This window comes from Cervus canadensis, chromosome 7 (assembly GCF_019320065.1).
Source record: "Cervus canadensis isolate Bull #8, Minnesota chromosome 7, ASM1932006v1, whole genome shotgun sequence".
Lineage (NCBI taxonomy): Eukaryota > Metazoa > Chordata > Mammalia > Artiodactyla > Cervidae > Cervus > Cervus canadensis.
The window spans coordinates 22,668,671-22,682,168 of NC_057392.1; the positions used below are offsets into that span (position 1 = coordinate 22,668,671).

Genomic DNA, 13,498 nt, shown 5'->3' on the forward strand with positions numbered 1-13,498 from the left:
GCAGCAGGAACCCAGGGCAGTGAGCACCAGCCCTGCGAGGAGCCGCCGCCTGGTAAAACCCACAGGGCTGGGAGGCTTGGGTGAGGCTCGCTGCACCACGTGTGGGTAGACAGGGGGCCCCCAGGAAATGCAGCCCCCTTATCCTCTCCCTTCCTGGGAGTATAACTTTCCGGGCTGTTCCTAGACTCAGCTCAGGGCACCCCTGTGCGGATCTCTCTCTTTCGTATGTCAGGTATGTCATGAGACTCAAGTGTGGGAGCGCGAGCAGGGACCAAGTACCAGTGTGGAGTCTGAGCAGGGGGTTGGAAGTGGAGGCCTGATCCAGCTCCTGGTGCAAACTTTAGGGAGGCGGGGTCTACAGCAGGCCACGCCCCTGCCTCTCCCGCCAGGCTGGTTTCGGAGGGTCTCTGCGCCCCACTTGGAGCCGCGAGCCCATGGGGGTGGGCGTGGTGCCTGAAGGACCAGGTCGCCGTCTGTCCCCGCTGGGGTGGTGGTGGGGGCAGGCGCGAGATGGCACGGGCCTTGGTTGCCCCAGTGGGCGCGGTCTCACTGTTGTCTTTCTCTCCGTAGAGGGCGAGGTCATGGAGGTGGGGCTCCAGCAGCTGCTCGGGGAGCCCCCGCCCTGGCAGGTGGCCGTCGTGCACGACCCCGACGTGGGGCCCGCCTATGAGTTCGGCGAGGACGGCAGCGGTGGAGGCCAGGCGGCCCGGGGCTTCCTGCCCAGCGCGTTCTTCCAGGACTTCTCGCTGCTGGTGCGTGTGCGGCCGGCCTCAGCGCGCGCCGGCGTACTCTTTGCGGTCACAGACCCGGCGCAGGCGGTGGTCTCGGTGGGCGTGAAGCTGACGGCGGCGCGTGGGGGGCGGCAGCACGTGCAGCTGCTGTACACGGAGCCCGGAGACACCCACACGCGCACAGCCGCCAGCTTCGAGCTGCCCGCGCTGGATGGTCGCTGGACACGCCTGGCGCTCAGCGTGGATGGCGCCTACGCCAGGCTCTTTGTGGACTGTAAGGAGGTCCAGGGCCAGCCCCTGGCGCACTCGCTGCACGACCTGCACCTGGAGCCGGATGCCCGCCTCTTCGTGGCCCAGGCGGGCGGAGCGGATCCTGAAAAGTTCCAGGTAACTATGATGGCCTCCATGCTCCGGGCAGGGGAAGGGAGCTGGGGATGGATGATGGCCACTGCTGCCTGCTGCTGCCAGCAGCTCCAGGGACAGGCAAAGCCCTGGTTACACAGCCATCAGGACCCTTGGCCCACCCTGCTCCCCCTGGGCGTTCACTCCCTGCTGCTCTGAGACCACTGCTTTCACGGGATGCCCACATCTGCCACGTCCAGGCCCCCACCCCGTGTGTGCATATGCCTATCCACATGGGTGCGTGGTGCCCCGTGGTGACCCTGGGCTCCGGGCCCCACCCCACCTCATCAGTGAGCAGGGGCTTTGTTCTTCTGTCAACGGAACACGCACAGTGAAAGAATTTCAGAACAGCAATGGAGCGCTGAGTGTGCGCCTGTCTGGGGGCTGTCCGCACACCACCCAGGCTGGACCAGAGGCTTCAGGCCACACACCAGCATTCATCATGCTGGTTGTTTTTGCCAAACTGTGCAGTGGCCTCATGGCTGCTGAGCCCCAGGGCAGGCTTCCTCCTCAGAGCAGCAGGGGCAGAATGTCCCCGGCGGCAATCAGCGAGCGATGGTCCCCATTGTGTCCCCTCCTCCAGGCCTGGACCCGACCTTCATTTCTGGGGAAGGCGGGTCCCAGATGCTAGTGGAGTCCTGCTCCTGGGTCCTCGGTGCCCACACTTCTTGGAACCTCTAGCCGAATCCTGCCTCCTGAAAACAGTGCATGGCCACCCTCAGACCTTAGCAGGTCCCTGAATTTGAACACTGCAACTGGCACGCCCACCCAGCAGTTCAGACAGGGTTCCCTGTGTGTGCTAGTGGGGGGTGTGTCCACAGGGGACAGAAAGTTAATTATTGCCCAGACAAAGGCTGCTTGGTTAACGTTGTTCTAAGTCCTGGTGACTCGCTTCTGAAAGCTGACCTTTCACCTTTGGCAGGGACTTTCACCCAAGAGGTCTGGGAGCCAGTAAGAGTTTGATGCCAAACTGAGCCTCTTTGTGTTTTCATTTTGATCCTCAAACTTGATAAAGTGGTGATAAGTCAGAGGGAGCCATGCCACGGGAGAGGGGCTGTGTTTACTGGTGATTTGTTGCGAGAATTTCCAGGCTTTTCTAGATTGGAGCTTCCTGCCACCCGCCCCCCGCCCCACCACCATGAGTTCTATATTTCGTAACACTTGAAAAGTTGCTCATGTGCAGGTGGGAACAGGGGTTGCCTGTCTCACAGTGCTAATGGAGGTCACCACCTTTCTGCAGCAAGGACACCCAGATGCCTCTCCCCTCAGCCCTGCCAGGCTGCGGTCATCTCTGCAAAACACACTTGCTTATCATCTATGTAGACTAACAGTGTCTGGGTGTTTTAATTTGCATTTCTTGGTTGTTAGTGAAAACAAACTGTACTCTTTCACATGTTTACTGGTTATCTGTATTTCTTCTTATATGTCTGATCATGTCCTTTGCATTTTTGTTTTAATGGTTTCAATTGTTTCTTATTAGTTTGTGTGAACTCTTTATATATGAAAGATACTGATCATTTCTTTCATACACTGTAAATTTTATTCCCCAGTTTTTCTTTTGCCTTTTCACCTAGTCTTTTTTTTTTTCAACCATTGGGATATTTAAAGTTTTGTGGTTAAATCTGGCCTGTAGAAGACACCCAAAAAAAATCTTTGAAGGTTAGAGAGACAGAGCAGAGCAGACTGTAAGGTCGTTCAGTCTGGCTCTGGCTGGGGCCCTGCTTACCATGAAGTTGCTGTCCCCCCTGGTGTTGCCTGGTCACTTCCAGCGAAGTCCAGTGCAGCGTGGCTCCTTTGTTCCTCAGACTCAGTTCCAGGAATCTCTCTGTGGTTGTTTGATCAGCCTCCAGCCGGGTGAGAGGTGAAGCGTGTTGTCTGGGGAGGAGTAGATAGGTCAGCTTAGGATAGGGTTTGTCAGTTCTTCTGAACTGAGACTCTTGGGAAAGAATCACTCACGTGTGTGACAGGCAGGACTTGGCAGAGGTGAGCACAGAGCTCAGAGTGTGGGATGAGCCAGAGTGTCATGACTAGTGGTCTCGAGTAGGTGCTCAGCCCCTTGCTGACCCCCACGCTCAGCCCGGCACCTATTCTGAAGATGCTCACAAAGCCTTTGTTGTTTTCTCCGCAAAATTATGAGCGTCCTTGGTGTTTTCAGGTTCATCCTTCTCCTTGAGCTTCAGTTCAGTTCAGTCCAGTCACTCAGTCGTGTCTGACTCTGCGACCCCATGAACTGCAGCACGCCAGGCCTCCCTGTCCATCACCAGCTCCCGGAGTCCATTCAAACCCATGTCCATCGAGTCAGTGATGCCATCCAGCCATCTCATCCTCTGTCATCCCCTTCTCCTCCTGCCCGCAATCTTAGTTTTCTAAATGTTGAGCTTTAAGCCAACTTTTTCACTCTCCTCTTTCACTTTCATCAAGAGGCTCTTTAGTTCTTCTTCACTTTCTGCCATAAGGGTGGTGTCATCTGCATATCTGAGGTTATTGATATTTCTCCCACCAATCTTGATTCCAGCTTGTGCTTCCTCCAGCCCAGCATTTCTCATGATGTACTCTGCATATAAGTTAAATAAGCAGGGTGACAATATACAGCCTTGACATACTCCTTTTCCTATTGGGAACCAGTCTGTTGTTCCATGTCCAGTTCTAACTGTTGCTTCCTGACCTGCATATAGGCAGGTCAGGTGGTCTGGTATTCCCATCTCTTTCAGAATTTTCCACAGTTTATTGTGATCCACACAGTCAAAGCCTTTGGCATAGTCAATAAAGCAGAAATAGATGTTTTTATGGAACTCTCTTGCTTTTTCAATGATCCTACGGATGTTGGCAATTTTACCTCTGGTTCCTCTGCCTTTTCTAAAAACCAACTTGAACATCTGGAAGTTCACAGTTCATGTATTGCTGAAGCCTGGCTTGGAGAATTTTGAGCATTACTTCACTAGTGTGTGAGATGAATGCAATTGTGTGGTAGTTTGAGCATTCTTTGGGATTGCCTTTCTTTGGGATTGGAATGAAAACTGACCTTTTCCAGTCCTATGGCCACTGTTGAGTTTTCCAAATTTGCTGGCATATTGAGTTTAGCACTTTCACAGCATCATCTTTCAGAATTTGAAATAGCTCAACTGGAATTCCATCACCTCCACTAGCTTTGTTCATAATGATGCTTTCTAAGGCCCACTTGACTTCGCATTCAAGGATGTCTGGCTCTAGGTAAGTGATCACACCATCATGATTATCTGGGTCTTGAAGATCTTTTTTGTACAGTTCTGTGTATTCTTGCCACCTCTTCTTAATATCTTTTGCTTCTCTTAGGTCGATACCATTTCTGTCCTTTATCCAGCCCATCTTTTCATGAAATGTTCCCTTGGTATCTCTAATTTTCTTGAAGAGATTTCTAGTCTTTCCCATTCTATTATTTTCTTCTATTTCTTTGCATTGATCACTCAGGAAGGCTTTCTTATCTCTCCTTGCTATTCTTTGGAACTCTGCATTCAAATGGGTATATCTTTCCTTTTCTCCTTTGCTTTTCGCTTCTCTTCTTTTCACAGCTATTTGTAAGGCCTCCTCAGACGGCCATTTTGCTTTTTTGCATTTCTTTTTCTTAGGGATGGTCTTGATCCCTGTCTCCTGTACAATGTCACGAACCTCCGTCCATAGTTCATCAGGCTCTCTGTCTATCAGATCTAGTCCCTTAAATCTATTTGTCACTTCCACTGCATAATCATAAGGGATTTGATTTAGGTCATACCTGAATGGTCTAGTAGTTTTCCCCACTTTCTTCAATTTAAGTCTGAATTTGGCAATAAGGAGTTCATGATCTGAGCCACAGTCAGCTCCCGGTCTTGTTTTTGCTGACTGTATAGAGCTTCTCCATGTTTGGCTGGAAAGAATATAATCAATCTGATTTCGGTTTTGACCATCTGGTGATGTCCATGTGTAGAGTCTTCTCTTGTGTTGTTGGAAGAGGGTGTTTGCTATGACCAGTGCATTCTCTTGGCAAAACTCTATTAGCCTTTGCCCTTCTTCATTCTGTACTTCAAGGCCAAACTTGCCTGTTCCTCCAGGTGTTTCTTGACTTCCTACTTTTGCATTCCAGTCCCCTATAATGAAAAGGACATCTTTTTTGGGTGTTAGTTCTAAAAGTCTTGTAGGTTTTCATAGAACCATTCAACTTTAGCTTCTTCAGCGTTACTGGTCGGGGCATAGGCTTGGATTACTGTGATATTGGTTTGCCTTGGAAACGAACAGAGATCGTTCTGTCGTTTTTGAGATTGCATCCAAGTACTGCATTTCAGACTCTTTTGTTGACCATGATGGCTACTCCATTTCTTCTAAGGGATTCCTGCCCACAGTAGTAGATATAATGGTCATCTGAGTTAAATTCACCCATTCCAGTCCACCTTAGCTCGCTGATTCCTAGAATGTCGACATTCACTCTTGCTGTCTCCTGTTTGACCACTTCCAATTTGCCTTGATTCATGGACCTAACATTCCAGGTTCCTATGCAATATTGCTCTTTACAGCATCGGACCCTGCTTCTATCACCAGTCACATCCACAACTGGGTATTGTTTTTGTTTTGGCTCCATCCCTTTATTCTTTCTGGAGTTATTTCTCCACTGATCTCCAGTAGCATATTGGGCACCTACTGACCTGGGGAGTTCATCTTTCAGTGTCCTATCATTTTGCCTTTTCATACTGTTCTTGGGGTTCTCAAGGCAAGAATACTGAAGTGGCTTGCCATTCCCTTCTCCAGTGGACAACATTCTGTCCGACCTCTCCGCCATGACCCGGCCGTCTTGGGTGGCCCCACACAGCATGGCTTAGTTTCATTGAGTTAGACAAGACTGTGGTCCTTGAGCTTAAATGGTAATAAATATCTCTTAGGAAATTCCTAATTCCACCCAGTTGTTACAGTGTTTTGCTTAAAACATTAATTCAGTGCTTTTTCAGTGTTTATTGACCTCATCCTTTCTTTTTCTTAACTATTTCAGATACTCTGTGGTCAAGTTTTCTTGACTTAGTTTCTCTTTGTTGGAAATGTCCCTGTTTTCTCATGCCTGTCTGCTTTTCTCTGTATGAAGCCCCCTTCCTATTTACCCAGGTTTCCTCTGGGGTTTAGTCATATGTTTGTTCAGACCCCGGGACCCTCGTCTGAAACTCACACTGGGCTAGGACAGGACTGGCTTGGGCTTCCCGGGCTGCGCTCCAGCTGTGCCCCTCCTGTTGAACATTCACTGCTTCTGTTGTGTGACGATGGTGCTGGAGGCTGTGAATTTGCCTCAGCAGGTGGCTTTGCTGGCCACATTATATGAAAAAGTGTTGTTCAGTCGCTCAGTCGTGTCTGACTCTTTGCGACCCCATGGACTGCAGCACGCCAGCCTTCCCTGTCCTTCACTATCTCCTGGAGCTTGCTCAAACTCATGTCCATCAAATTAGTGATGTCATCCAACCGTCTCATCCTCTGTCATCCCCTTCCTCTCTTGTCCTCAATCTTCCTGAGCATCAGGGTCCTTTCCAATGAGTCGGCCCTTCTCATCAGGTGGTAAAAGTATTGGAGCTTCAGTTTCAGCATCAGTCCTTCCAATGAATATTCAGGGTTGATTTCCTTTAGGATGGACTGGTTGGATCTTCAGAAGTGATTGATCCACTGAAGCGAGGAGATGCCCACTGGCCACACTAGGTTTGGGCAGGCTTAGAGCAGAGGATGGTAGCAGAGCAGGCGGGGAAAGTGCTGGTGACCTCTGACACCCCCAGTTCTCTTGCTGTGGCCCCCAAGTCCAGCCACACCAAACGTGCTGCTGCTGACTGAGGGCAGCTCAGGGCACTCAAGGTCACGGTCACCAGCTCCTCCCAATACCCGTCTGTCAATCATCTGAACTGACCTGAATGGGTAAAGTAACCTCTTCATAGCCCTGCAGTAGTCACGCCGTTGCCTGAAAGAAATAGGGGCAGAGATGCTTTTAATAGAATTTCATGCAAATAGTCCAGGAGCTGGGGCTTTATACAGGAAACTGGTTAGACGCCACTTGGTCCAGGACGTGTGGAGAATGGGACAGTGGTGGTGTGGCCCCGTCACAGTGACAGCTGGAGTAGGTGACAAGGGAACAGGCAGCCTGGGGGTCAGCCAGCAGAGGAAGGAAAAGCGGGGGGTGAGGCAGGGCAGTCAGGTCCATGGGGGCTGCAGTTCACCTCCCCCCATACAGGTGCGTTCAGCCCCATGGCCTGGGGCTGGGACACAGCCCTTCCAGAAGGAGCAGAAGGGGTGAGTCAGGGGGCCCAGAGAACCCTGGGCTGCCGGGGCGGGGGCGGTGTCCCAGGGAGGTAGCCCCAGTACCAGTGACGAGAGACAACTTTCATGGCCTGGGGCTGTGGTCGTCTGCACACGGCTCTAAGACCAGGGGCCCCTAGTGAGGCCGTGGCAGGACAGATTTCAAATGGTCTGGATTTCATAACATCTGTTAAGTCTATCCAGCGTTTGCATTGGGCCCGGTGACCTTTGGGCTACTGATGGCTCCCCAGCTGACCATGGCTCAAGCCCCAGTGGGCGGGCCAGTTGGCGGGAGGCCTGGCTCCTCTGCTCCCCATTCCAACCGAGTCCGGTGGCCTCTTGCTGGGCGGCCACCCTGATGGCTGGCAGTGTGGGGGCCAGAGCCCTGCTGGCCTGCGCTTGAGGCAGCCTGGTCTCACGGGACAGTATCAGTGTGGGGATGGTCATGTCCAGATGTCCAGTGCCCCGACCTGTACCTGTGGGAGCCTTGTGGCCCACCCCCCCACAGTGTCCCCCCAGGGTGTTCAGAGTGTGGCTTTTTGGAATCTTAACCTCTGGTCCCTTGTGCCTCCCCTTGGATTCTCAATCTTGATGACTCTCTGTCATCTGGGGATGCCTGTTCCCCCTTCAGCAGAACCCTCAGCTGGGCAGGCTGAGAATTTCCATCCCTAACACACTGCTGCCTCTGCCCCAAGCGCAGGGGCCAACCCCCCACCTTTTTAAGCCCAGAAAGGCTCGTGTTTCCTGCAGGCGGTGGTGCCCTGGCGCCCAGAGAGTGGGGGTGCCTGTGTGTGCTGCCCACACAGGAGAGCGGGTATAATCACTGCGTTCCTGCTCCTGGCCAGTGCCCCCTTACACACATGCTCTGAGCATACACACGTGTGTGCCCTCATGCAAACAGGCCCTCCACACAACACTCCTGGCAGCTCACCGCCCTCCACGGTGGTTGGAGCATCTCTGGATTCAGGGGACAGGCGGGGAGGACACTCTTCCACGGAGTGGACCAATCACTGCCCCCGCCACATCCCCTCCTCACGGCCAGGTGGCCCGTCCGTCTTCAGGCTGGAGCTCCAACCATGGGTGGGCCACCAGCCCCTTTCAGCCTCCCGCACCCTCAGCTGGGTTCTGCCCCTGGGTTCCATGGACTGCACGGGGCCAGGGACCCCGATACCTGCTGCCTGAGCCCTCTGCACAGTCTTGAGCCATCAGTCACGCTGTCCTGTGTCCCCCCGCAGTGACCCCAGCCCTGGACACAGCCTGGGCTCCCCAACAGACACTGTGAGGAGGGGCCAGCCCTACTCTAACTGTGGACCTTGCAGGGATCTGCTGGATGGTTCAAGATCCCGAAAAAGACAGCGGCATTCTGCCCTGGGGGGCAGCGACAGGCGACTGAGGGAGGCGGGGTTGAAGTTGGACATGAAGGGGCAGAAGCAGCTGGGCTCAGCTGTGGCCGCGGCATCTGCTCTGGTTCCGCTGGAGCCACAGGCTGACCTCAGACGGAGCCGGCGCTTCTGTGCCCGGTCACGTCCGGGAAGACGCAGCCGCCTCGCCCCTGCAGTGTAACCACCCGCCAGCCAGGGGACAGGCCGTGGACAGCGGGGCTGACCCTGTCCCACGCTCCCCCAACCCCCAGCTCCCTGGGCTGTCAGCTTCCCTGGAGGCCTCTCCAGGCCGTCCTGCCGAACCTTCTGGAACCTCTGGGAGTCCTGCATCTGAGAACCGAGCCCCCTCCTGCAGTGGTGTTGGGGTCAGAGCTGCGGGCTCCCCAGGCAGGATGGGCCTCAACCATGAAGCCATAGGCACTTTTGCCCTTGAGCTTCTAGAATGGGCTGTGGTCAAGTGGAAAAAACGGTAAAGTTGGCCTCGGGTCCCACCAGTGGACACTGTTCTTGCTGCCTACAGAGACTCAACAGCAATAGGAAACCATCGCTGGTGACTTGGTACCCACTCCCCCGTCGGCTGGTGGGGCAGGGGCAGCTTTGGGAAGCCCAGCAGTGGGCTACCCAAAGTTACCCCTGGGTCAGCCCTTGAAATTGCTTGAGAAAAGGGGTGTCATAGGGCACTGTGCAGCTAAAGTCACCTGCGTGCCCCCCCACCTGTGCCCTCGGCCCCTCCTCTCCTCACAGGACTGGCTGGGAGTTGTACTGGGGACGTGAGGACTTCATGGTAGCTGGGGGATGGGGGGTCTCCCTCGGCCCCCTACCTGGCCCAGCTGACCTCATTCACCTCCCAGAAGCAGGTGTTTATGCCTGAACATGCACACACACATGTGCACATATGCACGTGTGCACATACACACGAGCGCATGGATGCAGGTGCACACACAACTATATGCATGCCTGCATGACACATTTATACACTCATACACATGCACATCCATTTGCACACAAACATGACATGTACACACACAGACCTCACTATCAGGGAAAGTAGAGATGTGGGGGTGGAATATGGAGCTGGGCAGACCTGGTCCTTGGAGGTGCTGATCCTTGGGAGGGAGTCCAAGAGGGCTTCCTGGAGGAGGTGGCCTGAACTGAGCCTGGAGAGAAGAGTGGAGCCCTCAGGCGAGGGTTCATGGGAACACCTGGGGTGTTACTCGCTTGTTGTCATGCGGGAGCAGGAGGGCCATGAGACGGAGGTCAGTGATAAAGGGAGTCTGAAGGGCACTTAGTTAGTAAAAACCGTGACCTGGTCGAGTGAGTGTGTGGCCCCAGGACATCCCGCCCGTTGCCTGTCTTTGTACAGCCCACAACCTCGAAAGGCTCTTATGAGTTCCAGTGGTTGGGAAAAACCAAAGAAGACCATTTTGTGACGCGTGAACATTTCAGGGTCCCGCACAGTCTGGTTAGAGCAGCCGCATCCAGTGTCCACAGACTGGTTCATGTCCCGACACATCCGCAGAGCAGCAGTGACAAAGGCCTGAAAACAGTCACCATCTGGCCCTTGACCCAGGAAGTGTACCAGCTCCTGACCTAGGCTGGCCCGTTTTTAAGAGCTGTGAAAATGTGCCTCTTAGAAGCAATGCATTGTGGTCTCTGTTTAGAAGATGCAGTGATTCATCCCCATGGACGAAGATGTTAAGTAGAAAACAAAAGAAATACCAGAAAAACGTTTGTGACCACTCAGGACCTCCAGGCAGGAAAGCGTCTAGAAAGGACCCCGAAGGCCTGGATCCCGTGGCCTCATACACGGGCTCGAAATCTCAACCATGATTCGGAACCTGCGGTCGCGTCGCCCTCTGGGAGCAGGACGCCTTGCAGTGGAGGCCCCAGTGTGGCCGGGCTGCGGTCCTCAGCCATCATGCTGTCCCTGGCCGTGGCCCTGCCCTGCCTCAGGCTTCCTGTCGGAGTGGGGATCCCAGTCCTCTCCACAGGCTGTTGTCGACACTCATGACTCAGGACACTGCCCAGCAGGTGCCTGCCGCCCCCGACCTCCCCCTGCCCAGTGCCCTCCGCCTCACGCCCCAAGGGGAAACCGCCTCCGGGGACTCTGCGCTCCGATGACCTCTTCTCTGCTCATGCTGTGTCCAGGCGCCCGGTGCAGCGCTGGGACCACATGAGGGAGTGCGTGGCACCACCCAGAGGGTGATGAGCATCCTTGGGAAGAGAGAGGGAGTGGGTGGTGTCACCTGCTGTGACATTAACCCCTGCCGTGTCACCGCTGGACCCGACCTCAGACATGCCTGGCTCTGAGCTGGGCCCGGCCTGAGTCGGGGTCTTCCGTCCCAGGACCCCTGGTGACCCTCCCCTCCCTCTGTGTTCAGGGTCTGATCTCAGAGCTGAGGTTGCGCAGGGATCCTCGGGTGAGCCCCCGGCACTGCCAGGACGAGGACGAGGACGACGATGATGATGGGGTGAGTGGCCACTGCCTGGCTCGGGCGGGGGGCCCCCTCCTCCTCCCTCCCCTTTGCTCCGTGGGAGGAGGGGCCCAGGCCAGGGTGCGGTGGGTCTTACCTGGAAGCCTCAAAATGACTGGGACCAGAGAGGTCTCTGACAATTGATCCTTTGGGTGGATGTTACCTGTGATCACGTTTCTATCTGCCCATAACGTCACCCTGAGGACCCTCAGGTGAGCCTCCCTTGCCTGGAACTTTCCACATAGAAACAGGCATGGAACATAAAAGTTAAAGATCATGCCTGGGGCGCCCATTGGGTGATAGCGTCACTGGTAGTTGCCAGAGCAAAAAATGTGTGTGTGTGCGGTCACGTGTATGCGTGCACGCAGTCCCTGGGGCCTAAGGCAGAAGACACACCACTTCTCTGTGTGAAGGACAGATGGGCAGAAGACCTGTGTCCCTGCGGTGGCCCCAGGTCCCAGCAGCTCCTGTGAGCCCAGCACTGTGAACTGGGAGATGGTCCAGCCGCATGCAGTGACCGGTCCAGGGAGTGGGGCCTGCAGCCGTGTCCCAGCCCCGAGGGTCCCTGTGTGGGGCCTCCCCTCTGGGCCGTTTCCAAGGATAGTGTTCCGGGACAGGAGAGGAAGGGATACCCTCCAAGAAGGTCTTTGGGTGTCCAGCCAGGGGCCACATTGGTTTCCTAAAGGCCATTCATCCTAAGAAGTCTGATGGACACAAGCCTTGTCGATGACTGGCTGACCTCCTCGTGGCCTGCCTTCCCCCTGACCCTGAGCTCCCGGGGGTTGGGAGTTTCAGCCATCAACTTGTTCCCTGTCAACCCCACAGGCATCCGGAGACCTGGGCAGCGGGCTCGTGGAGACCCAGGAGCATCTCCGGGAGGAGTTGGTGAGTGCTGGGGCCTGTGGATGAGGTGTCGGGCACACCTGTGCACACGTGTGTGCGACTTCTCAGGACAAATTCCCACTGGAGATGGGGGATTGGACTCAGGCTGAGTCAGGGCTACACCTTCCCATCTCTGCTCCTTCCTGGGAGGGAATATCCTTTCCAGCCTGGGGTCTGGCTCAGGCCTTCCTCGGGTGTCTGTGTTTGCATCTCCTGTCAGCTCGCGGGGCCATAGGGGACCCAGGGGTGACTCTGCTGTGTAGCCCCCACTGCCTGGAATAGCACACAGGCTGGGGCATCTGGGGATTGACAAGGATGTCCCCTTCTCCCGTCTGGACCCACCGTGTGTCCCACCCCCACACCACCCCTAGTGTCATCTCTTCCAGGGCTCGGGTGTCACTGAGTTGCCCTGGGGTGAGTGGTCAGCGGACCCCCTGATTCCAGGGGCACTGGGGCCTCTCTGGCTTTGCACTTGCTAGAGCAGTGCTGACTCTGGCGCCTGGCAGACCCCTGGACAGTGTCAGTGGGTGGTACCCACAGCATCCCTGCCTGTCACATGGCCTGTCCTCTCTTCAGCTGTCTACCCAGGGGCCCCGGGCACAAACCACAGAGACTGCAGTGTCCCCACCATGCTGGTGCCAAGGCGTTGAGTGCTGCAGCCATGTAGCCTCTCAACAGATTGCGGGGGGATGGCTCAGAGAGGGAGTCATCCAGCCTGTAGTGTGCTAACTAGCCGGCTGCCCCTGCCAGCTCCAGCTCCACAAAACCCGGCCGAGGCCGTGGGGAGGAGTCGGGGGGCGCCGTGCGGAAGCCGCTGTGCAGGCCTGGCCTGGTCCTGGGCATGCTCAGTTGCTCAGCACCCTCTGTGCACCCTCCATGGTTCTCCGGGCCTCCGCTCTCCCACTCCCAGGGGGTCTGGGGTGTCAGCGTGACTGACTGACATTTGGTCCCTGAGGACCTCGCCCACATCAGAGGGTTCTGGCTGCAAGGGAGGCCTTGTGTCTGCCATAGGGGCTGCTCGCCCACCGGATGAGCCTCATGGGGACAGTGGTTCCGGGCACATGGCCAGCACCGTCTCCGGAGCAGTATCCCCAGGGAGTGCGTCCCGAGTGTGGACAGGGAGTGCAGGAAGCATCTCACCTGTGCCTATGCACTCACCCTCGAAGCCCCAAAGGCCCCGGGGCAGGGAAGTGAGTTTTCAGGGCTGCTGCTGCTGCTGCTGAGTCACTTCAGTTGTGTCCGACTCTGCGACCCCATAGATGGCAGCCGACCAGGCTCCTCTGTCCCTGGGATTCTCCAGGCAAGAACACTGGAGTGGGTTGCCATTTCCTTTTCCAATGCATGCATGCATGCTAAG

At 55.4% G+C, this 13,498-nt stretch overlaps 1 protein-coding gene across 7 annotated transcripts in view; it reads left to right on the forward strand.

Moving 5' to 3' along the window:
- Positions 1-13,498, forward strand: part of COL18A1 (collagen type XVIII alpha 1 chain) — a 96,367-nt gene that overhangs the window by 54,650 nt on the left and 28,219 nt on the right. For all 7 annotated transcript variants that reach the window (XM_043474599.1, XM_043474600.1, XM_043474593.1 and 4 more), the window contains 3 exons: positions 571-1,118; positions 11,167-11,256; positions 12,085-12,144. In XM_043474599.1, the coding sequence (XP_043330534.1) occupies positions 571-1,118; positions 11,167-11,256; positions 12,085-12,144 (698 nt within the window). The remainder of the gene's footprint in view (positions 1-570; positions 1,119-11,166; positions 11,257-12,084; positions 12,145-13,498) is intronic.